Genomic DNA, 25,394 nt, shown 5'->3' on the forward strand with positions numbered 1-25,394 from the left:
GTCTCTGAGGGGAGGGAATACCTTCTGCTTAACTAAAACCTAGTATTTACCAAAAAGTCTTTTTCCTGTATCCCAAATACTGAAACATTTTTATTATAACACAAAATCAGGTGTTGAGGAGACTAAAGAAGAGGATTTGCTCCAGACTTCAATGAAGGACCGTATTCATTCAGATGAAAAGTACTCTTTCCTGCCATGGCAGGGGGTCGGAGTAGATGATCTGCTCAGGTCCCTCCGACCCTACCAACTATGAAACGATGAACTATGAAAATGTAACAGCACAGTGTGTTAGAAGAACTTACAAACCTGTATTAGAATTCCAAGAACTATCTAAATAAGTAGTGATGGGCTCATACCAGAGTCCCAGGTCTGAGCTGGTTGCTCAGTAGTCCAAAGCAGGATGTAGAATCTGAACTCTCTAGAATTCGGTAAACAGCAGTGGAAAGTCATGGTATGCGCAAGGCTCCTTATCAGGGATCTGTGTTTCACCTGTCTTTTTAAAAAGTATGTTTTTCTTTCACTTCTTTGAATAATAATTCCTCTGGATAAGCAACACTAGTTCTTTGACAAAAAGTATCTGGGTTCTGGATGGGAAAATGCTTTTTGGAACTTTTGCAACTTTAGGCACCATGAACAGTTTGATTTAGCAATTTACCTTTTTTAAGTAGCAATGACTAAGGATGAGCTAGCTCTTAGCATAGAAAATAATCCCAGCAAACCACAGAAGTTTTTTCTAGTAAAACATTTGCACGGGGCTAGGGTCTGTAGAACGTGTCCTAGGATAGGAAATATCCCAAAAGATCTCCATGCAGTGTTCAGCCTCTGTTGTTTTACTGAAGAGAACTAAGGGAGTGAGGTGTAGGCTGCAGAGCAAGCTTCCAAACTTGGGACACCCTGGCACTCTGCAGGATAGTGAATGTGAAGGCCCTGGTTTCTTTACCATCTCTGACTCCCAGGCTTATGGGAGTCATGCTGATAAGGATTTCATTAGCTGTGATGGGCCTCAGCTGTGACTGGCTCCTTAAGATTCAAGGAGGTGAAGAAGTTAGCAGTGTTCATCTCTCCTGTGCAACCTACTCAGCCCACCTGGTCTCCACTCTTTCCTTCTGCTTGCATCTGGAATCCATGGAGCAGGGTTGGAGAGGAAGCTGAGCCTCAGTTCCATACACAAGTGGAGAGACTGGTGTGTGGGATTTACCTTCCCTGTTCAGTAGACAGAAGTGAAAAGACATCTCCTGTGATCAGGAAGATAACAAAGAGAAACTTGATAATTCCACATGGTTTTGATGCTCTTTATCTCATTGTTACATTTCATGCTTATTATCCCATTGTTTTGTAAACACAGTTATTGCATCAGTGGTTACAGGAAGGTGCAGGTGGTGTTTAAAAAGCTGTTCGCAGCTAAAAATAATGACGTTTTGTTTGTGTTTATCATGTGGAGAGGCTCTGCTGGTATTACTCAGTGGGAATGGGTTTGTGACTCACTGCGCAAGCTTCTGAACAAGTCATTATCCTCAACTGTCCAAGGACAAGGAATCAGAATTAACTGAATTTTGATGAGATGTAGCAGTCCACCTCTACTGCAAGCTATGTTGCATACAGGATCCATTAGGGATAGGAGAATTAAAAGACACCAACTTGGGATTTATTAATAATATGCTTGTATTTGGGAGAAAATAAAATGATTCTAAACAAGTATGAGATCAGAACAGCAGTGTAGCCAGCTTAGCAACCATCATTATTTATTTTTTGCAACAGCAGACAGAACCAGGTTACAAATAATACAGGTGCAAACAGATGAACAGTTTTCACTTCTGAATGCTCATCACTGCTTGTTAATTGGAAAATATCAGTTCACGTGCACATTCTCTAGGAAGTGACTGAGACCTGGGTCCAGCCACTGACAAGGCTCAGGCAGATTGTTGCACCATGCTGAGACTTATTGATGTCAGTGGGGCGCTGCGTAGGCCCAGCAGTGTGTCCACACGTTGTCAGTTGCAAGATCAGAATCTAACATTCTAGCAGCTGCTAATTTAAAATCTTTGACAAAGTGCATGCTAACAATTCCTTATTTGTAACACAGAACAGGATTCAAGGATTAATACTTTTTTCCCCCAAAACTGATAGTAGTCGCTTGTGTCCACAATGGTATTTACTGCAAAGGAGAAGGAAATTTTCCTTGGTATGGCAGGGGAGTATATGTGGGGTTTATTTATATATTTTGTGCAATGGAATTACTAAGTAAAATATTTTAACAATGATTTTTTCCATATACTCAATCAATTTCTGTTTAGTAAATAATGGTAATATAATACATTTAATAACAAATTAGTAAGCACCTTCATGGTACCTTTGTGCAGAAATGTCAAGGGAGTTCAGTCAGTAAGCCTGAACATAGAACATCCCTGTGAGATAGATTAGTATAATCGCTGTTTTGTAGATGGCAAACCTTAAGCTTGCCTTCTAAGCATTAGCCTGTACTTTGAGAAACCTCCATGTAAATGTATTACATGTTACAAAAGGAACAAGTATGGTAGTCTGAAAGAGAGCTTGGTTCATTTTGATTGGCAGTTCCTATGCAGGGCTCAACTGTCAGAAGTGGGAATTGTGCAGATAATTGTAAATTCATGATAAAAAATAATTATTAGCAATACAGTATCTCCCACATTGTCTGCCAGTCTCTAGCCATTGCCATGAATCCATTGCTTCCTTCAGAAATAAAATGTCTTCATACTTTAATAAAAAACTGATGTGGGTAGGAGTTGCCTACCGCTCAGGAAAATCCAGGTAATTTTTACTATGGAGACCAAGCTATCTAAAGCATTGCAAAGTTTTGGACTCAATTGATATTTCTCAGTGTTCTTCCTTTTTGTTCCCTCCCCACATCCCTCCAATATCCCACCATTTGTGACTGCAGAAGCCCCAGTAGGCAACAGAAAGAGAGGCAGGATCCTACCATTACTTAACACTTATTTTACAATAGAGCCCAACAAGGTTGGGTTCTATTGTTCTTCACTGTAAAAGGTAAGATAAATGATAGTCCCTGCTTCCAAACAACCTACGATGTAAATAGAAAGGAAGAAAGCGGTGAGTGAAACAAACAGATCAGGATAGAGTTGGAGATAAATAAATAGGAAGTGAAGAATTCTGAGTCGGTGAGTAGTAACAATTGCAGCTTCTCTGCCTAGTCACAGTTAGGTTGCTTGGATGCATTACAAATAAGGGAGGTGAAGGGACGGAGGCTTCCCATATCTGAACTAGATATTCCAAGTATTTCCACCTGGAAGGAGCACCCTGGGAGAAACATTTTCATGCTGTATTAGAAAAGCAGGGAACTAAATGAGCAAGTCTATGTCACTGATAAAGTAAAGGTGGGAATCCTACTGAGGGTGGATGCTGTGCTACCCCAGTTGGTCTCTGTGTACTGTGATACAAATAAATGGATGAGGAAATGCCCAATGTGTGTTAGCACAAAGATCAGTATCTGACCCAGATGAAGTAACTTTAACCTCCTTCAGAATGATAATCCAGGTGAAACAGTGCTCTAGCTTATAAATTTTCCCTTATTAAAATATTAAACAACTTCTGGCTCCAAACCTGGCAGTCACCAATACATTTCTGTTCTGCTGTGACTTATGTACTCTCAGTCACAGACCTCTCCCCAGAACTAGTTAGACATCATTGGCAATGCATTTAACTGACAAGAATAAACTCTTTTTATTCTGGTCAACGCGGTTCTTTGGTTACACTGAATATCTTTTATTAGGCCAACTAAAATAGTTGGAAAAATTTTTTGCAAGCTTTTAGGCACAAACACCCTTCTTCAGGCTGAGGAAGTATCTGCATATGTTCTATGCTTTTCTTGGATAGGATGGAATAGAATAAAAGCCAGAAGCCAGTATGCAAGAATGCCAGACAGTGAAAATGCAAATTGAGGCAGTCAGTGGGTAAGAAACAGGTGGTGGGGGGAGAAGGGGAATGTAGACCTGGTGATAAGATGTAGCTGGTAAATAGTAGAGAGATTATCTGGGGTATCGGATGTTGGGCAGCTTATAATGTGCCATAAATCCAATGTCTCTATTTAGTTCGTGATTTTTTGTATCCAGTAGGGTGATGAAGTGAAGTTCCTAGGCTTGTCTGTGAAAGGTGTTTTGTAAATTCCTTTTGAGGTTTAGAACTGAGAGATTGGAGAGAGAGTGGTTTTCTTGTGACAAATGTGCCCCCACAGGTAATTGGGTATTCTTGTCTTTGATAGATTTGCAGTGTGTGTTCATTCTGGTACGTAGTTGTTGTTTGGTTTTTCCTAAATATTGTCCATCAGGGCATTTAGTGCATTGGATGAGATGTATTACATTCCTGGAGGTGCAGGTGGTGTAAGATCCAGGAGTGGTGATGGTTCTGTTGTGGGGTGGTGGAGATATGTTGTCAGGTTTTACATTTCTTGTCATGGCATGGTCTTGATCCATTTGGTTTATTTTGGGCCATAGGTTTGCATTCCACCTATTCTGGTTTTGCATTCCATCTTTCTGCAATCAAGGCCTAGAGGAAGGAGAAAATAAAGGGAGAGGAAAATATGAGATTGAAATCTTATTGCTGAGAAAAGATTTACAGCAATAAAAGCTAAACAAAAATGACATGAAGAAGCAGGCATTGGTTACCAGTTAGTCCATTGCTTGAAAATATTTAAGGTACTTTGATTATTCAGTACCAAGGTAGTTCCTTGTTCATCATGCTCTTTATTGCACCAGAGTCAACCCACAAAGAAATTCAGTGAGGTTTTTGAAATGAAAGAAATAAAAGTGCTGTGGTCAGATGGACAAGAATGAGCTGCAGAAGATCTTGCCTCCCACTCTTCCATGGAGGGAAGCATTTCACCCCAAATAAAATATAGCAAATTACTAACTGAAACGTTCTTTAAAATGTGAAGCAGAGTAAAAGGACCACTGTCCAGTTGTGAGAGAGCTTTCACGGGTACGTCCACCATGCAAGCACGTGCACTTGCAGCAGCTCAAATAGAAGTGGTGCAAATTTGAGCTGGGGCTTTTTGCCTCAGCGCACATGCTCGGACATGCACTTTGGTGTGGAGCAAATTGTGCCACCTGGGGCAAAATAACCCTGCCTGGCTCCTCCTGGATCTGCAGCCAGGGGGAGCTAGAGCCTGGGGCCAGCACCTGTGCTGTGCCCAGCAATATAAAAAGCTGCCCTATCCTGGCTCCAGCAGTACAAAAACCTGCCCTGGCCAGCAGCTCAGGACTACTCACTCTCAGGAGCTTCTGGGGCTCAACCACTTGGTACCTGGGGACACTACCCCTTGTGTCAGCTGGACTGCTGCAGCAGCATCCCAAATCCATTTTTAAAAATACCCCCAAATCCATGTTTTTCCACAATTAACAGAAAAAACCACTCTATATACACACACACACACACACACACACAGAGAGAGAGAGAGAGAGAGAGAGAGAGAGACAGAGAGTGAGAGAGAGATAGCAATCAGTTGGGCAATGCTTTATTGGTATATTTACAAAGTTAAAGCAATGTGGAAGCCTACCAGTGTCTCTATCATCATGATAAAATAAATTCTAAATACCTATATGTGTTGATGTGTACTTCTGGTTTTCTTCGCACACGATGGGTGTGTGATGGGGGGATGTGGTGTTTGCTGGAAGGGGTGTGGGGGAGGCAGGTGTGTGTGTGTGGAGGGATGTGGGTTGGTGTGTGGGTAGGTGTGGGGCGATTGCTGGGGGAACTGTGGGTGTGCCTCTGGCCCCCACAGGGTACAGGGCCCCCCACAGCACATGGAATGCCCCCCTACAGGGCCCCAGACCCCCCACTCAGGGTCCCAGGCACCCTGGAGGGCCCCTGCCTCCCTGCCCAGGGTCTCAGCTCCCCCTGGAGGGCCACAGTCCAGGGCCCATAACTTACCTTTAGCAGCAGCAGCAAGAGTGGGACACTCTAAGCCATGGTGGTAAGTCTCTGCTGCTGGGCCAGGCCCTTGGTGGCAGGACCTGCTGCCCTCAGGGCCCCTCTGATGCCTGGCCAGGCTGGGCCCTTGGTGGCAGGACCCAGCGCAACACACGGGGACCGTGTGCAGGGCCCAGCTGGGTCCTGCCGGCCCTGGGGTCCCTGTGGTGCTGCCTGGCCAGACTGGGCCCTTGGAAGGACCCGATGCAGCATGCAGGGACCCTGTGATGGGCCCAGCCAGGTCCTGCCACCCTTGGGGTCCCTGTGCCGCCCAGCCACGCCGGGCCCAGGGCAGCAGGACTGGGTGCGGTATACAGGGACCACGGGCTATGCCCGCCAGGTCTTGCCACCCTGGGCCCAGCCTGGCTGGACAGCACAGGAGCCCTGAGGGTGGCAGGGCCCGGCTGGGCAGGGATTGGGAGGTCTGGGGGGCTGGCAGGGGGAGGGGCTGGGCAGAGCAGGGATCGGGGGGGCTGGGGGAGCAGGCGGGGCTGGTGGGGATTCGCCTCATGGTCGCCTCCCCCCTTCTCCAGCCCCCCCAACCCTTTACTCACCATCACTGGAGCCCTGGTGCTGAACATGCGGCCTGGCCAACCACGTTTCAGCACCAGGGTGAGGGGCCACCCGTGAAGATGCTCTGGTAGCCAGAGTGTCTCCCTGGAGGACCCAGCCTCCGGTTGCCACGCTCTGGTGCCTGTGCCCTGCTACACTTTTTTTTTTGTTTCTTTTTTTAGATGTCCAGGGGTCTAATTTTCTCCCCACACTGCAGACTTGCAGTGCAGGGAACATTTTTTTGTTTCCACATGTGCCTCTTGCCCCGCCTCAAAGGGGTTTGAGGCGGGGCAAGAGGCACGTGCACGCTCATCTGGACGCGTCCCACAGGAGTAGAGGTGGAGACTTTATTATGCTTATTTGCTTGTCACTATCTGTGAAAAATTGCATAACCCCTCCAAGATTTCAGTGTAATGTATCCTTTGCAAAGTTGTTTTGCTTGATCTTTTTCAAAGAGAATGAGAATCCTCATGATACAAAGGGAAATCTATCCTGAAGAACAGATGCTGTAGACTGTAAAATAAGTACCAACAAATGTAGCATGTAATTTAATAAGTGGTAATACACCAGGCTTTCTCATTCCATCTTACTAATCAATAGCAATAGTTATCATAACTTGACTGTAGTTTAATGGGTCAAAAATCCAACACATAGATTTAAATTCCAATCAGTTTCTTGTAGCTTCTTCCTGAAGGTACCTAGTGGAAAATGACAGGTCCTGCTGATTGAAAGGCAACCTGTGCCTTACCAGATCTTAGGGACACTTTCTTATGCTTCCTAGGTCTGGTTTAGGTTATTTTTGTCTACTGCTTTTTAAAGGAAATGTATTATAAGGCATAAAAAATAATTAGAGTATTAGAAGTATTTTTCCATGTTATTTTTTTAATGCTAGCATGCTTTTGAATATATTGAATCCCTGAAGTGATGCATTGGACCTCTTAATGCATAGTTTGCTTTGGAATAGAAAAAATAAACAAGCAAATCCCTGAGTCATAAGCAATGAAAGTCGTTTAAAGCAGGAATTTTAAAACTGTCAGAGAGTCTTACGATGTAGTGAGAGTCTCATGCTTCTTGGATCATGATATGTCAGGATATTTTCAAACCTGAACTTGTGGCATCATGTGAATATAAGAGATTCCAGAATAAAATGGTGCATCGGCTGTCTGAAGTCCCCTTTTACTGCATGAGAGCACCTGTGCTAACTGTGGATTAAGTGTCCAATTACTCATTTGTTTAGATACAATTCTAAAAATACGGCCCTAAAGATTAATCTTGCCTTCAAGTTCATTGTTAAATTCAAAATGATCATTCTAGCTAGAAACTGTCATTCATGCAGAAGGGTGGTTGTGCCCAAGCTTAACAACAGAGAGGCTTATTAATGGTGGACAGGACAGTGATTATACAGCTCTGATTATTCATAAACATCACCAGCTTCTTACAAGGATGACTATTCTGCAGTCGCTGGGAGATGTAGGGGGGCAGTTAGGAAGGCCAAGGCAAAGATGGAATTAGGACTAGCTTCTCAGATTAAGGACAATAAGAAGTCCTTTTTTAAATACATAGGGGGTAAAAAGAAGGTCCCGGGTAACGTGGGGCCCTTGCAGGACATGTTGGGAAATTTGGTCATCACACCAGACAACAAAGCTAACATGTTTAACAATTTCTTTGCCTCTGTCTTCTTAAATAGGGACCAGAACAGCCACCTCCCTGCTGGGGTCCCCTCGGGCCCCAGGGGAGGCACACCTGGGCCATGGGTTAGCGAGGAACTAGTTAGGGAGCTTCTGCAGGGGCTGGACGTATTCAAGTCAGCCGGTCCGGACGATCTCCACCCTAGAGTTCTAAAGGAATTGGCCGAGGTCATTGCAGGACCCCTGGCACGGCTTTACGAGCACTCGTGGTGCTCTGGTGTGGTCCCAGAGGACTGGAAGAGGGCCAGCGTGGTTCCCATCTTCAAAAAGTGGAGGAAGGAAGACCCAGGAAGCTATGGGCCAGTTAGTCTTACCTCGATCCTAGGCAAGCTGTTTGAGAAAATTATTCTGGCACACATCCATGAAGGGCCAGCAGGGGACTGCATGCTTCGGGGCAACCAACACGGGTTCATCAGTGGCAGGTCCTGTCAGCCCAACCTGGTGGCCTTCTATGATCAGATTACCAGATCTTTAGATGCAGGGGTAGCAGTGGACATAGTCTTCCTGGACTTCTGGAAGGCTTTCGACACCATCTCTCACCCCGTTCTCATTAAGAAACTGGGGGACTGTGGTGTCGACACCCGCACAGTCAATTGGGTCGCCAACTGGCTGGAGGGCCGCACCCAGAGGGTGGTAGTGGATGGGTCCTTCTCAATCTGGAAGGACGTGGGCAGTGGGGTTCCGCAGGGCTCGGTCCTCGGGCCCGCACTGTTCAACATCATCATCAGTGATTTGGACAAGGGGGTAAAAAGCACCCTGTTCAAATTTGCTGATGACACTAAGATGTGGGGGGACGTGGGCACACTAGAAGGAAGCATCAGGCTACAATCAGACCTAGACAGGCTACAAGGGTGGGCGGATGAGAATAGGATGGGATTCAACACAGACAAGTGCAAGGTGATGCACCTGGGGAGGAACAACCGGCACCATACCTACAGGTTGGGGAACTCCCCTCTTGTCAGCATGGAGGCGGAAAAGGATCTTGGAGTCATCGTTGACTCCAAGATGAATATGGGCCGGCAGTGCGGGGACACAGTCAGGAAGGCCAACCGCACCTTGTCATGCATCCACAGATGCATCTCGAGCAGGTCCAAAAAGCTGATCCTCCCCCTCTATGCGGCACTGGTCAGGCCACAGCTGGAGTACTGTGTCCAGTTCTGGGCGCCACACTTCAAGAGGGATGTGGACAGCATGGAAAGGGTCCAGAGGAGGGCCACTCGCATGATCGGGACAGCAGGACAGGCCCCATGAGGAGAGGCTACAGGACCTGAACCTATTCAGCCTCCACAAGAGAAGGCTGAGGGGGGATCCTGTGGCCTGTTACAAACTAGTCAGGGGGGATCAGCAGGCACTGGGGGCGTCACTGTTCCCCCGTGCACTGCCAGGAGTGACCAGGAATAACGGTCACAAGCTAGCAGAGGGTAGGTTTAAGTTAGATATCAGGAGGCACTACTTCACGGTCAGGGCGCCTAGGGTCTGGAACCAACTTCCAAGAGAAGTGGTGCTGGCTCCTACCCTGGGGGTTTTTAAGAGGAGGTTGGATGAACCCCAGTATCCTTTTGACCCCAGTATTATTTCCTGCCATGGCAGGGGGTCGGACTAAATAATCTACTCAGGTCCCTTCCGACCCTAGAAACTATGAAACTTGGGACCAGGACAGAGGAAGAATGAAAAGGGAGAATCTTCTGTTGTCCTGAAGGATTCAGGTTCCTGAAGTTGATGTAGAAATGGAAGTCACAGGTCCTGCAGCAGCACCACAGTGGGCAGTTGGAAAACATCTTTACTGTGATTCTTGAACACCAGGAAGCACAGGCCAGAATGTCTCATCAGCTACTGCTCTTCACAACACAAGGATACCCAGTTATCAATACTGATTCCATTTCCCAGTATTGATGATGTGCACTAATCAGGAAATACATTCTAGACACCACATAAATAGTTACAGTCCTCCCAAAGGGTGAAATTCAACCATATGAAAAAAGGATCAGCCATTCTACCGATCCCAAGGGCTCAAAAAACATAAGGTGGCCTTAAAAAATAAAAGAAAAAAAGAAATAGAGCTAATATTACATGTTTGGGTTCTTTTCCTAGCTCTCTGGCCTTTAGGGAACACCTAGGTTACTATTTCTTTGCAGCTATGAGGGTTGGAACCTTACCTGTTTTTTCCTTTTAATGACAACTGAAATATACACCCTCACTTCATTCCAAGAGTTGATACTTTAGGATAAATTCCCCAAAGGCCTGGCAATATTTATGAACTACCTAGAAAATGTGTGCACTGCAACTGGAAAGGGTGATTGGAGCAGACATAGACATACCTTTACACCTTGGCATGGCTTTACGAGCACTCGTGGTGCTCGGGCCAGGTGCCAGATGATTTGAAGATAGCCAGCATGATCCCTATCTTTAAAAAAGGGAGGAGGGAAGACCCAGGCAACTATAGGCCTGTCAGTCTTACCTCAATCCTAGGGAAACTCTTTGAGAAGATCCTCAAGGAGCACATCTGTGATGGGCTGGCTTCAGAGATGATGTTCAAGGGCAACCAGCAGAGTTTCATCAGGGGCAGGTCATGTCAGACCAACCTGATTGCCTTTTATGATCAGATCACAAAAGCTTGGATGCAGGTGTCACCACGGACATAGTCTTTCTAGACTTCAGCAAGGCCTTTGACACCGTCTCCCACCCCATCCTCATTAAAAAACTAGGTGACTGTGGCATTGATGCCTACACAGTCAAATGGATTGCAGATTGGCTGAAGGGTTGTAGTCAGAGGGTGGTGGTGGACAGGTCATATTCAACCGGGGGGGAAGTGGGCAGCGGAGTCCCCCAGGGTTCGGTCCTTGGGCCCGTGCTGTTCAATTTCTTTATCAGCGATTTGGATGACGGGGTGAAAAGCAACCTGTTTAAATTTGCTGATGATACCAAAATTTAGGGTGAGGTGAGCATGCTAGTAGCGAGGGAAAGACTGCAACAAGATCTGGCTAGGTTACAGGGACAGGCTAACAAAAACAGGATGCATTTCAATACTGACAAGTGCAGGGTGCTGCACTTGGGCAGTAGTAACCAGCAGCACACTTACAAGATGGGAAACTCCCTTCTTGAGAGCACGGAAGCAGAAGGCTCATTATTGACTCCAAGATGAACATGGGCTGACAGTGTGAGATCACGGTTGGCAGGGCTAACCGAACCTTGTCATGCATCCACAGGTGCACCTCAAGTAGGGCCAAGGAGGTGATCCTCCCCCTCTATGCGACACTGCTCAGGCCACAGCTGGAGTACTGCATCCAGTTCTGAGTGCCGCATTTCAAGAGGGATGTGGACAACATTGAGAGGGTCCAGAGGAGGGCCACCCGCATGATCCAGGGACAACAGGGCAGACCCTACAATGAGAGACTGCGGGACCTGAACCTGTTCAGTCTTCACAAGAGAAGGCTGAGGGGGGACCTGGTGACCGTCTATAAACTCACTAGGGGGACCAGAAGGGTTTGGGAGAGACCTTATTTCCCCTAGCGCCCCCTGGCATAACAAGGAATAACGGCCACAAGTTGTTGGAGAGTAGGTTTAGATTAGACATCCGCAAGAACTACTTCACAGTTAGGGCGGCTAGGAGCTGGAACCAACTTCCAAGGGAAGTGGTGCTGGCTCCTACCCTGGGGGTCTTTAAGAGGAGGCTTGATGCCTAGCTGGCTAGAGTCATTTGAGCCCAGTTTTTCTCCTGCCCAGGCAGAGGGTCAGACTTGAAGATCTACAAGGTCCCTTCCGACCCTACTTCTATGACTTTATGATACCTATGCTTGCTTTAATCTTGGGTACTAAAAACAGTGAAAATGCGGCAGCACCAGCTGCAGTGTGGACTGTACAGTCCTTTCCAGGACCCTGGGGACTTAATGCTGCTGCTAGCCCAAGCTGAAACCTGTGCTGCTGTGGCTGCACTGCTCTTGGGAAATGTGCTAGCTAGATTAACGTAGTGCAGAGATGCCTGTGCATCATGGACATAGCCTGAATCCCTTAACGGATGTATAAGCCTTGTTCTGGCTTTGCATAAGCACGATTTTCATCCTGATTGAATTTACTGAAGTTAAAGGGCCAAAGGCACCTAATGGGATTCTCTCTGAATGTATCATGATGTAGTCAGTGAATCAAGGACACCCAATATGGCTCTTTATGGATTTGCCAGTGGGGAAAGAGACTTGAAGGCATCCAGGGCTCAATAACTCATTTTACAAACCCCAGATGCTATGGAGCTCAAGGGAAAAAATGGTGTCCAATGAATCTTTTAGGGATTTTGACCATCAAGCCAAAAATTGCTCCATATTATCCAGATTAGTTTCCCCTTTACACAGTAAATTTTATTGGTTTCGGGGAACAGTGCTATTGTTAGACAATGAGGGATTTTAAGTTTCCATCTTCATGCTGCTAGTTGACATGAATCTTCATATTCAGTATAAAAACTCATGACTGGACTTTTGTTTTACTTTATTTATTTTTAGAAGCAGCTATATCTTATTATAGATTGGAGTTACGAAAGTAAAATCCAGAGAGAGATTCCTGGCATGCAAATGTCCTGGAGCATTTAGAAACTTTTCTGCACTCATCTGTTATCCTCCCAGGCTGTCAATTTTGGTTTATTTTGCTAAGCCTGGTGAAAAAAAGTTTGGAATTTTGGAGGTCTCTTGCTGCCCTGGTACTGTGTAAGTTAATCACATGCAGTGATTACATAGCTGGTCAAATTGTAGAGACCTTAGCTGGTGTAAAACAGCCCAGCTCCATTAAATCACTGGAGCTGCACAAATGATTTATACAAGCTAAACATCTAGCTCAAGGCCTCTAAAATAATGACATTGCATCTCTAGCCTCCCCCATCATTCTACCAGTTCTAGCCTTTGTTAAAGTGAAAAGCTCAATACTGCCCTTCGCATTTATGGAATTTAACAATTGCAAACTGAGTGTGGTGCACAGAGGTGGAACCACACGACCAATCAACGCTAGCTCAATTGCTTTGTCTTATCTGCAGGCAAATATGCCATCCCAATGTAAAGTCATTGGGATGAGAAATCTAGTTTCTCATCCCAATGAAAACTAGTTTCTTTGTTTGCAGAGTGCCCAGCCTACGTTGGGCACTTGAAAAAAGAATTGACTAAGATTTTAAAAAACAGACCAAGGCCAAGTTTAAGCATCCCAAATTCAATGGGCCAATTTTTGCATCCACAAGGATCACAAAGATGCTGTATGTGCTGAGCGCTGGACGACTTCCATTGATAAGACATGGTAATGCTGCTTTCCCACCCAGAGGAGGCAATACCCAGTCAGCACTAAGCAAGGAACCAGGGGCCTAAGTGCTTGAGGATCCGGGCAGCAGCCACACACAGGGCAGCATAGTGGCTGTGCTGTTGGTGACAGCAGCTGAATTTTTTGCATTACCCCAGTCTGAAGGGTTGACACCTAGACCTGGTGTCTTGGTCACCCCCACTTTGTTACGCTACTGCAAGAACCTGGAAGTTGGATCTAGTCGTGACTGAACTGTGCGCTATACACAAGTTCACTAAACCTCTAGACTTTAGCTCCTGTATTGCTGTATAAGGAGAATAATGCTTACGCTCCTTTGTATTGATCTCTGCAGTCTATGGAAGAATGGTACTTTCTGTACAAAATATTTTATTAATCAATGAAGTATCACCACCCATGGTCCTAGTTACAACATTGAAAAGATTTTAGAATTTTCAGAGAAAGGAAAAAGTAATCAAATACTTGGGTATGGAATAAAGGTATTACAGTACAATGAAGAGGTATTTTTTCTAAAGTACCAGTACCTTAAGGCATCACACATGATCAGCATAAATCAAGCCAGTTACCCAGCTTTATGTTTCACCGCTGGCACCTTGATAGCCTTATTAAAAAAGAAAAAAGTATTTGCATTTAATAAAACATAATTTTAAAATATGTTGAATTTAAATCATGGGGTTTTTTAGTCATTACATTTTCCAGATCTCTTTTTCTACCATGCTGCCCTCTTGTGTTATTAAAGTTTAAACAATAGTGTCAGAAATAGGCATCATGATCTGTAATCCCTTGTTTAGAAAGAAACAATTTACTTTTACCCACTACACAGTCAGTCTCTTTACATTTACATTTATCAACCAACTTCACCCCTATCAAAGTGGCAAAAATATTTGAAGTTAGAATATGTTGTTACAAGAGTTATTTATACGATTCTGTATGAACTACAAAGCTGTCTAGGGTTGACATTTTTTTCTTACTGACCATTTAGCATAATTTCTCATCCCACAGTGAACTATCTATGTGTTTACTGTGAAGATGGGCCTGAGTCAGACCCTTGAGCTGAATCCCACCTGATTTGAGAAATTCACAACCTCAGCCGCAATTTAGTACACCAGTCCAAGCCAAGGGTCTTGCTTCTTACCTCCATGCTGGTTATACAACTGAAACTACATTGGCTTTAGTAGTTACTCCTGATTTACACTATTAAAGAAAGAGCGGTATCTAATTCCAGCATGCCAGGTCCAAATGTCCAATGTTGGTTGGCTTGAAAGATGAAAACAAGCACACAGTTTAAGCCAGTCTTACCTATGAGTTGTGTAACATGCTAGAAAGCAAACACGATAGATAAGAAATATTAACATTCTGGTTTGGGCTGATACTTATTTAGAAATAACTGTACCTGCTGGTAAAAAGTGTAAATGTGCTCTGTTTTTTGCAGTTGTATATGAAGTAGTTCTAGTGCTAAATAAATGGGCTAATGTGGAATTTCAGAGTATACCAATCTTTTTCTTCTTCTTTAGAAATTGTCCGAGCAATGACACATGTAATTAACCAGGGAATGGCGATGTACTGGGGAACTTCACGCTGGAGTGCTATGGAGATCATGGTAAAGTAACTTTTTAAAAAAATAAATGAAGATTTTCATAACATCCTCTAAATCTCATCCAGAGCTTCAGGGTGGAGGTTGACTTATATTTACCTGTCTATACTGGGTGGAAAATTCTAACTTGTCTTAAAATCCATCCCACCAAACCAGTAACAAGTATAGTGTAAAATGAGTTTTAGGATGGATTAAGGTGGCAGAGCTGGTACTCTCACAGCAGAGTATATCACCCTGGCACTAGTTCTCCTTTGTACCAGTGTAGCACCTAAAAATAAATCCTTGATGCAGAAAAGCCCTTTGAAAAAATTAGATAAGAGAGAGATGTTTTATAGGACTGATAATCTGAAGACAGACTCTGAGCATCCACTGTCTGTACATTGTTAAAAGCACAACCCTGGTACCCTTATTTAGACCATGAAAACATTAGATTTCTTTAGTTTGTATTTAAATGTGTTAAGGTAGAAAAGTTTTAAAACATGTCAATTGGTTGTGGTCAGCCAGCACTGTTTAACAGTCATATATAGCAGACTCTGGGGACCTGGATCTGACAGGCTGAGGAATTCCAATCCCCTTTTGTAGAGTAAAAGAAACAATTGTATTAAGATTTCCAAGGCTGCATGCCAGAAAAAGAACATGAGCTCTTATGGTCCCCATAGGAAGAGAGAACTGGAGGGAGCCTCCTAAGCCATCAAGTCCAGTCCCGCATGCTTTTGGGCACCACGTATCCAGAGTCCGCAGCCCCTTACTACATTCCACAATGACAAATCACTGCTGAAATAAAATCAGAAACATTCTCTAGTGTCACAGGCCAAAAGGAGGGAAGATAAGAGTGCTCCCAATGCACTGCTGCTGGCAGAAAGTGTTAGGTTTAGATTGTGTTTCTATTTCAAAGTAGCATCATACTATGCGCTCCCAGCTGCAGGTTGAAAAGGGTGTGAAATTAACAGAATTTATATATATTTTTATACCATTCAGTTTTTAGACCAGTAAGGATTTGATCCAAGGACCATTGCTGTTACCTACAGCCTTTTCACTGACATGCTGGAGAGTTGACTTAGGTTCAAAATGCCTTGAAAATGTGCTGGTTTTTTGTTGGAATGCACAGAAAACAAAGCACAAACAAGCTATTTAAACAGAAAATTGGGGAATGGAAACATGTGTTGCCTTGGAGTCTTCATTTGTCAGCATACCCTGGTCCTTAAGGAGGTCTGTGATGTGCTAGTTGTGTGTGCAAGCATTGATTGGTATGCTGTATCCCACAAGGATAGTCTCCGTTAATGTGCCATTCTGTCCGATTATATTGATTTTCTACAGGAAGCCTATTCTGTGGCAAGACAGTTTAATATGATTCCACCTGTATGTGAACAAGCTGAATATCATCTTTTCCAGAGAGAGAAAGTGGAGGTTCAGCTGCCAGAATTGTACCACAAAATAGGTAAAGTCTTTTGAGACTGCAGTTTTCTGTCATTTTTTACTCACAAGGTAGTAAGGTAATAAGGATACAGACCTGATGTGTGTTCAAAAAGCCAGTACCCATTCACCTATGTCCTTGTATATCCTCTGCTACACTTCTATTTAACAACTGCCTGGGGACCAAAGAGAGAAGCTGTCTTAATGCATGTCCAAAAAGTGATAGACAATTTAGGTGTTAATGTCCCTAAACAAGGAGGGTGCCACTGAACAGCGCGCAGGAATGGATCCCCCAGCTCTGATCTCTCCTGTGGGGAAGGAGACTGGGCTGCCTCTGGTGCATCACTTTCTCCTCCTGCAGTCTTGAGACCACTGCCTGGCGAATGGGGTCTGTGATGGGAATGGGCTGGAAGCAAGTGGCTGGAGCGAGAGCAGATGGGCTAAGGGACACATTGCTCTCTCTTTTGGCCTGCTGGAGAATGCCCAGGCAAGATTATGTTCTGTTTTGTTTATTTTCAGAGGCTCTTTTTAGGGAGGCTCTAGGGGCCAGGCCCAGCATAGATAAAAAGGGGCTGATGGACTAAAACAGTGAGGAAGAGGGTACTCTCCTCTGCCAGCAAAACCTCTGAATCAATGGCCAAAACAGCCTCAGGGCACTTCCATACACTTGGAGGTGCAGGAGCCAGTGTGAGACAGACACCTGCCTCGATGGTCTATGAGGTCCCAGAGAGCCTTGTTTAAAACATGGGCTAGCCATACAAGTGCTGTCCCAAGGGAGAGACTTTTTGTACCATTTTATTGACTGGATGGAGCTAACAACCTACCACTTCTAGAAATGAGCAGCCAGTTTGTATATTCTGTTTGCATAAAGACACATTAGTAATGTAACAGTATCAGATTCACTCTAGTTTCCTTACCTGATTACTTTGCAGGGGTTGGAGCAATGACGTGGTCTCCACTCGCCTGTGGTATCATCTCAGGGAAATATGGAAATGGGGTCCCTGAAAGCTCAAGGGCTTCTCTGAAGGTATTTTCCCCTGTGCTCAAATTCATTTGTTGAATTTGTGAAAGCATAAAATAGAAGATAAAGAGATTCATTACAATAAGGTTGACCTTACACCCAGCTGCATTGATAGTTCAGCTCAGTTTCTCTGGCAACCCTTATTCAGTATGAGTGAAAGTGTAATAAAAGATCATTCAGTTTCACTGCCACAGCTGAATGCATCATTCTGAGATTGTTGATTAACTTAATGCAAGTCTTCTGGCCCAGATCCTCAGCAGATGTGAATCAATACAGAAGCACTAAAGTTAGAACCAGGCCAATTTACACCAGCTAAGAACCTGTATTTTTCTCCAGTCTGGTAACAGGTGTTTCAAGCCCTTGAGAACAAGGTCTAATAAAATGATTGCAGAAAGGTTTCTATAACAAAGAAAAGAGGTATCATGTTAGGTCCTCCATTACTCTAGTGTCAAGTATTGTTCATAATGCAGGTGCTATTTTTACTGTATTCATAGAAGCAGCATGCCTCATGTTGCCTAGATTGTAGAGGAAGGGGGAGAAGGAAGCAACAGCTCTCTCTCTGGGTGATGCACCAAATGAGGTTGATGGTCTCCAGTGGGAGCCTTCTCTGGTCAGTGAGAGTCTTTCAAGCATAGGAAAACTAAGGGGAGAGGGGAAGAAAAATAGTATGAGAGGCTTGAAAGGAGTTTCCTTCACCAAACTAACAGTTCACTGCTTAGAGTATTGGTATTAACTGACTTACCTACTATGTGTACTACTATTCTGTGTCATGCTGCTCTCCCACTATTGGCGTTCCACCCATCCCAAACTCAGTTTGTATACAGATATTGCATACATGTGTTTTATCCATTAGGATATTCAATATGTAACTTCCTACATGCTGGCGCCTTTTTAAGACTGAACAGCTAAGAAAAAGAGCAGAGTAAGGGTTTTGCTTGGATACAGAACACAAAGATCAATGTTCCTCGTTGTTCTATTATAGATGGAATCAATCTGATGGGCCAGGATCTGACTGCAGCCAAGGCTGTTTTTATTTTTCTGACTAGTTTCACTGTAAAATATTGACACACAATCCAATAAAAGGCAATGCTGTCTCTGGTTATTGCTGCAGCCCACCTAGTACCTGCTGTTAACCATAATGTACTGTCCTTATCAGGCCTGTGACAGACACATGTTTGAATGTTTGAAAAATGGCAGGGCATTGAAAATCTTGTTAGAACTGTGACTAAAAAAATCTCCTCTATCACCTTACAGACAAAGTAAACCCTCTTGGGTGGAGGTGGAAGGATGAAGGATGCCTTCATGCCTTTACTATTTTAAAGTAAATAAAATGTCTCACTGCGTGAGGCTGAGAAATAAAGCTCCTTAGCACTGCTGCAACTAAACAGATTTGCCACAAATGCACAGGCATGCAATGCAGCACTTAGGAACCATAACAGTTCACTGAAATAGGGGAAGCTAGATGCATTTCCTGGCTCTGCCATTGCTTGTTGCATGATCCTGGGCAAAGCACCTAGCAACCCATGCCTTAGTTCAGGGGTGGGAAATTATTCTGAGTAGAGGGCCAGTTTTGGTAAACTGTCGAGGGCCAGATGGGTAGCCTTGACAAGTGCCCCACATCCTGGTCACCATCTCAGTACTGGACTTTCCACCCCAGCCCCTGACCCTTGCCACCAGAAGTCCCTCCCCTTGCCCCTGGAAATACTGCTTTTGGGAGGAGAGGTTGCCATCTTAGAACCAGAAAAAAACCAAATCATACACACACACAAACACCTACTATGACATTTTAATACTATGACATATTTTAATTTTAAAATATTTTTGTTGCAATTTGTATTTGCGTAGGGTATACACAGGTGATTGTATAATAACTCAAAAATAAATTCTTAGTCTTGTATATTGTGGATGTGTGTATGGTGCATGTATGTATGGTGGGGTGTGGGTGTGTGTATGGTGCATGTGTGTATGGTGGGATTTGGGAGGGTGTATGGTGCGTGTGTGGGGAGTGGGGGCATGTGTGTATGGTAGGGTGTGAGGGTGTATGTGTGTATGGTGAGATGTGGGTATGTGTATGGTGGGGGTGTCGGGAGGGTGGGGGCATGAGTGTATGGTGGGGTGTCGGGAGGATGGGGGCATGTGTGTATGGTAGGGTGTGGGGGGTGTGGCTGGGCATAGGGTATGTTGGGGGGTTGTGTATACATGGAGGGTTGTGGGGGAAGGGTGTGAGTGTGTGGTGTTTGTGGGGTGTAAGGGAGGGTGGTGGGGTGAAGGGATCCCCTACATTCCCCCCCGGTGCAGCAGCAGCAGACGGAGTGCTCGGAGTGCTGGTGCCCAGCAGGGCACAGCTCTGGCCAGCACTGCGCATCTCAGCAAGGGGCACAGCCTCCTCCAGGCCATCTGTATTGCTGGCGCTCCCCATACTCGCTGGGCACGAGAGGGAAGCCCCAGGCCCTGGAGCCTTCCCATGCCACACAGTCCCAGCAGCCCCAGCAGGGAAGGCAACCAGCTCTAGCAACTTGGGCTTCCCTCTCATGCCCAGCAAGTGCAGGGATTGCTGGCAATACAGATGGCCCGGCAGAGGCTATGCCCCTCACTGTGATGTGCGGAGTTGGCTGGAGCTGTGCCCCACCGGGCACCTGCACCAGACATGAGTGCCTGGAGTGCCCACCTGCTGTTGCTGCCACTGCCTGCCAAGGCTGCACGCTATAAAGGGAGTGTAGGGGGTCCCCCCACCCCCCACCCTCCCTCTTACCCACACGCTGCCCAGCTGAGCACTGCTGCTGCCCCACTGGGCACTGGCTCTGCGCTGCCTCCAGCTCCCACCCACCTGCAGCCCCACCCCTGCCACTTCCCTACCTGATGCCTGGAGCCAGCAGGAGACTGGGGAAATGGAGCAGGTGCCTGGGGGCTGCAGCAGCAGGCTGGGCCTTTCTGCTCACTGCTGGCTGGGCCCTTCTGCCCGCGAGGGTGGGAGTGAGGCACAATAAGGTATGTTTGTGGGGGATGTACACATGGACGGAAGGGCTGGGCAGGGCACAATTTGTTGGTGGGCACTGTGGGCCAGATGAAAGCACTTGGTAGGCCAGATCCAGCCCATAGGCCATATTTTGCCCGCCCTTGCCTTAGTTCCTCTACCATAGAATGAGGATAGTATTTACTCTACTACTGCAAAGCACCAAGTGCTCCAGTAATTTCAAAAGGCTTTACAAAGAGTTATTAAAGCCATGCTGCACACTGGGTGAGTTAATTATCGAATTATCATACCGCTGACATATCAGCAGTGTGTTCAGTGCTGCACAGACGCAACAAAGTCACAGTATTGGCTCCTAAGGCCTTCTATCTAACAGGCAGTTAAGATTTTTGCTTCTACAGCCAGAGAAAGTGGAGCCCAGAAACCAATGTACCAAAAGCCAAACAGTGTCTGTGAATAAAGAGAATCCAGCTCTCCTCTTTCCCTGGACTGTAATCACTTTTAGCTTTAACTTCCAATGTACTTAATTCCCAGTGTTACCAATGGCTAAAGGAAAAGATTGTGAGTGAAGAAGGAAGAAAACAGCAAATAAAGCTGAAAGACCTGTCTCCTGTGGCAGAACGCCTTGGATGCACACTACCTCAGCTAGCAGTTGGTAAGGAATTCTGGAAACAGAATTTTCCATTGTTCACTTCTCTTTTCTCTTGCCTCATTATACTTGATTTAGCTCATGCACCATACTGAAAGAGAAAAGACAGCAAGGACAGTAAATCCCACACACAATTATTTATGCTTCCTCAATCTCTGATGGATTAATGCACCTTAAATATGCGCAAATCTGTACTGCTGTGGACACTCCATCAGCAGTCACGCCTTCTGTTAAGCCTCTGAATAAGGGACACTTATATGCCCAGTGAGAGAACAAGCAGGCTTCATGCTGCATTTCCAGTGTCGTGCTCAGAAAGACAGGCAGCTTGGATAGTGATTTAAGTGATTAAAATCAAATGATCATTTAGATTAAGCCAGGTGATCATCTAGCTAATAGAAGCCATAAAGCAAGATGTCAGAGATGTATAATGATTAATGGGAAATACACTGGGACTTTATAAGAAGGCTCTTATTGAAGGAACACAATGAGAAAATGAAAAGAAGGACTCTGCGGAATGCCAAGTTGAACTACTCCTTGCTGTTCTTAATTTAATCGCTGGCTCATTGCCCTCTGGCAAAAAAGTAGCATCCATTTTTCTTGAAGATAGCAGAAAAGCAAGGTAAGGATTACTATGAAATAATCTTGACCCTGTGCCACTCAGCGCTCTGGAGCACCACTGTGAAGCAAGCTCTTCCCACGCCATCTTGCTCTGCATACCTGGCCTGCTGACAGGAGGTCAGGCTGCCCTGATTTGATGTGACACAGCCAGTGCCACTCCCAATTTCAGGGGTGCTCAGGTGGACAAGAGACTTTTTTTAGGTGTGCACTATGCACAGAGCATGAGGTGAGTCAGTGGGGCACCTTAAAAGTGGTGCTCCCTATCACAGCCTGCCCTGATGAAGACAAGCTGTTAAGTTCTTGCGACATCCCAGTAATGTGGTACTCAATTGTCTCCTGCTTCTTAAATACACCTAAGGTAGCAAATGCAAGAGAATATTCTGTTTCAAAAAGAGAGATCATGAATCATTTTCAAGCATGCTGCCTTCTCCAAGCCCTGAGTGAAATGTTTCATGCTGATGGCTATCACAGAAATGATCCTACAGTTCAAGTAGCCCAAAGGTAACCAACCACTCCTGGCAACAACAACAACAAAAAATACTGCTAATACAAGGATGTAGGAACACACCAATGGTCAGGTGACACCGCTAGAAGATCTGTTGCACAATATGGTATTTTAGGTTGAAAGGAAGAAGATTTATAATCTCTGATCACAGGGAATAAATGAAAGCTGATTCCATCAAGATCCTGAATGATAAGTACCATTCCAACATTTTGCCAGGGTACTAAGTAAATCAATGGTCTGCTCTCACTGGGAATACCGTGTGTTCTTTTTTTGGTTCTTTTATTGGGAAAAAGAAGGTTGGGTCTCAGGGAAAGAAATGGTTAGAGACTTGGAAACACTTCTCTTTGCTGAACTGTTTGGAATGCTTTGGTTAATAGGGAGGAAACCATTAATAAAGAAAATTTGATCACTAGCTTACTACCCTCTGGGGGGCCAGATGTGATGTACCTGAGGGTGCTGAGAGAGTTGGCTGATGTGATTGCAAAGCTGCTGGCCATCATCTTTGAAAACTCCTGGTGATTGGGAGAGGTCATGGACAATTGGAAAAGGGCAAATATAGTGCCCATCTTTAAGAAAGACAAGAACAAAGATCTGAGGACCTACAGACCTCACCTCAGTCCTTGGAAAAATCATGGCAGGCCCTCAAGGAATCCATTTCTAAGCAATTGAAGGAAAATTAGGAATAGCCAGTGTGGATTCACTAAGGGCAAATCATACCTGATCAACCTGAATGCCTTCTATGACAAGATGACTGGCTTTGTGGATACAGGGAGAACAGTGGATATGACATACCTTGACTTTAGCAAGGCTTTTCATACAATCCCCCACAAGGTTTTTGCAAGCAAGATAAGAAAGTACAGATTGAATGAATGGACTGGAAGGTGAATAGAAAATTGGCTGGATCATCAGGGTTAAAGGGCAGTAAGTAATGGCCCAATGTCTAGTTGGCAGCTGGTATCAAATGGAGTGCCCATGGGGTAGGTCCTGAGGCTGGTTTAATATCTCCATCAACAATCTGGAAGATGGTCTGGAGTGCACCCTCAGCAAGTTTACAGCTGACACCAAGCTGGGAGAGTAGTAGATACACTGGAGAGTAGAGCTAGGACTCAGTGGCCACATCTACAAGAGATGCTAACTGTGCAGTCAGTTATAGAATCATAGAAAGTTAAGATTGAAAGGGACCTCAGGGGGCCATCTAGTCCAACCCACTGCTCAAATCAGGACCATCCCCAACTAGATCATCCCAACCAAAGCTTTGTCTAGCCAGGTTTTGAAAACCTCCAGAGATGGAGATTTCACCACCTCTCTGGGTAACCTGCTCCAGTGTTTTACTACCTGCCTAGTGAAAAAAATCTTCCTAATATCTAACCTAAACGTCTCTTGCTGCAACTTGAGACCATTGATCCTTGTTCTGTCATCTGCCACCACTGAGAACAGTCTAGCTTCTTGAGGACTTGCTCCATTTTTCCAGGGACTGAGGTGAGGCTGACTGGTCTGTAGTTCCCTGGATCCTCCTTCTTTCCTTTCTTAAATATGTGCACTATGTTTGCTCTTTTCCAATCATCTGGGACCTCTCCTGATTGCCATGAGTTTTCAAAGATGATAGCCAGTGGCTCTGCAGTCACGTCAGCCAACTCCCTCAGCACCCTCGGGTGCAAGCCATCCAGCCCCATGGACTTGTACACATCCGGCTTTTCTAAGTAGTCCCTAACCTGTTCTTTCAGTGCAGAGAGCTGTTCACCTCCTCCCCAAACTGTGCTGCCCAGTGCAGTAGTCTGGGAGCTGGCCTTGCTGGTGAACACCAAGGTAAAAAAGCCATTGAACACTTCAGCCTTTTCTCCATCCTCTGTCACAAGGTTGCTTCCCCCATTCAGTAAGGGACCCACACTTTCCCTGATCCGCCTTGTCTAGAAGGTGGTAAAACACTGGAACAGGTTACCCAGAGAGGTGGTGGAATCTCCATCCCTGGAGGTTTTTAAGACCAAGCTAGACAACGCCTTGGCTGGGATGATCTAGTTGAGGATGGTCCTGCTTTGAGCAGGGAGTTGGACTAGATGACCTCCTGACGTCTCTTCCAGCCCTAATTTTCTATTCTAGGAAAATAAGGAATGATATTGAGAAGGTAATTTATCACATCTGTTTACTTTTTCTTATAATATGAGGACGCTAAAAGGCAGGAGATTTAAAACTGAAAAGAGAAATATTTACACAAAGCATAATTGGCTTCAGGAACACATTGGTATGTTTGTCCCAGGGCCTTCATAAATAAATGACTCCAACAACAAGTGTCAGAAGGAGTGCTGCCAGACTGGCTGGCACAGAATATATTGTGAAATATATAAAATAAAATGACACATGCATTGGCAATAACAGATTCAACAGAAAATAACTTTAGATTCACAAATGCAGGTTCAATGTATTCACGTATCTCACAAACAGTAACAAGGCATTAAGCCCTCACTGGCATTTAAAAATAAATGTTTATTAATGAGAACATCATAGTTAGGTGGGGAAATAAAACCCTCATACTTCAAGACATTAATCAACTACTTGAAAGGACTTAAGGAAAAAAACTTACTCTTGTAGAACTTGTAGAATTATCATCAGGTTATTCCGTGGTTATGTAAGAAGGGGATTCTTACACCTTCTTCAGAAGCATCTTGTATTGATCACAGTCGAAAAAAAGATTTCCAGACTAAGTTTGATCACTGACCTGATTCAATGTGGAAGTTGCTATGTTTTTAATTATGTGATTTTATTCGCAGCCTGGTGTCTGCGGAATGAAGGTGTGAGCTCTGTTCTTTTAGGATCCTCTAATCCAGAGCAACTGATCGAAAACCTTGGAGCTATACAGGCAAGTGCTAGATATGCACTGCAAATAAATCCTGCTAGTACAGAGTGCAGTTACTTAATTGGAGTTATTTCAAGGTGACAGGATACATAGCTTTAATTTAATGTCCTTGTAACCCTAAGAATCAGAGGGTATCTGGTTCTCCTTCCAAATGGAGAAAGAGCAAACAGCAGGATCGATAGTGCTTTAAAGCGTGTTTCAGTTTTCTCCAAACAAGAACCTGTTTATTCCCTCTTTCCCCCTCACCCAGGGACCTATTTATTTCCCTCAACTGGGGACCTAGTA

The 25,394-nt window shown here is 44.8% G+C and overlaps 1 protein-coding gene and 1 long non-coding RNA gene across 4 annotated transcripts in view; one reads left to right on the forward strand and one right to left on the reverse strand.

The window, feature by feature from the left end:
• Positions 1–25,394, forward strand: part of KCNAB1 (potassium voltage-gated channel subfamily A regulatory beta subunit 1) — a 304,726-nt gene that overhangs the window by 272,110 nt on the left and 7,222 nt on the right. For all 3 annotated transcript variants that reach the window (XM_090052779.1, XM_090052781.1, XM_090052780.1), the window contains exons 9-13: positions 15,002–15,087; positions 16,399–16,519; positions 17,427–17,521; positions 21,021–21,141; positions 25,024–25,112. In XM_090052779.1, the coding sequence (XP_089908905.1) occupies positions 15,002–15,087; positions 16,399–16,519; positions 17,427–17,521; positions 21,021–21,141; positions 25,024–25,112 (512 nt within the window). The remainder of the gene's footprint in view (positions 1–15,001; positions 15,088–16,398; positions 16,520–17,426; positions 17,522–21,020; positions 21,142–25,023; positions 25,113–25,394) is intronic.
• LOC149863010 (uncharacterized) lies at positions 3,122–17,543 on the reverse strand. The gene is made up of 3 exons (XR_016443073.1): positions 17,412–17,543; positions 16,592–16,670; positions 3,122–4,539 (listed from the first exon to the last, which is right to left on the reverse strand). It is a non-coding gene; the product is annotated as an uncharacterized LOC149863010 (long non-coding RNA).

Source organism: Crocodylus siamensis, chromosome 6, assembly GCF_052110815.1.
Source record: "Crocodylus siamensis isolate JL-2025a chromosome 6, ASM5211081v1, whole genome shotgun sequence".
Classification (NCBI taxonomy): Eukaryota; Metazoa; Chordata; order Crocodylia; family Crocodylidae; genus Crocodylus; species Crocodylus siamensis.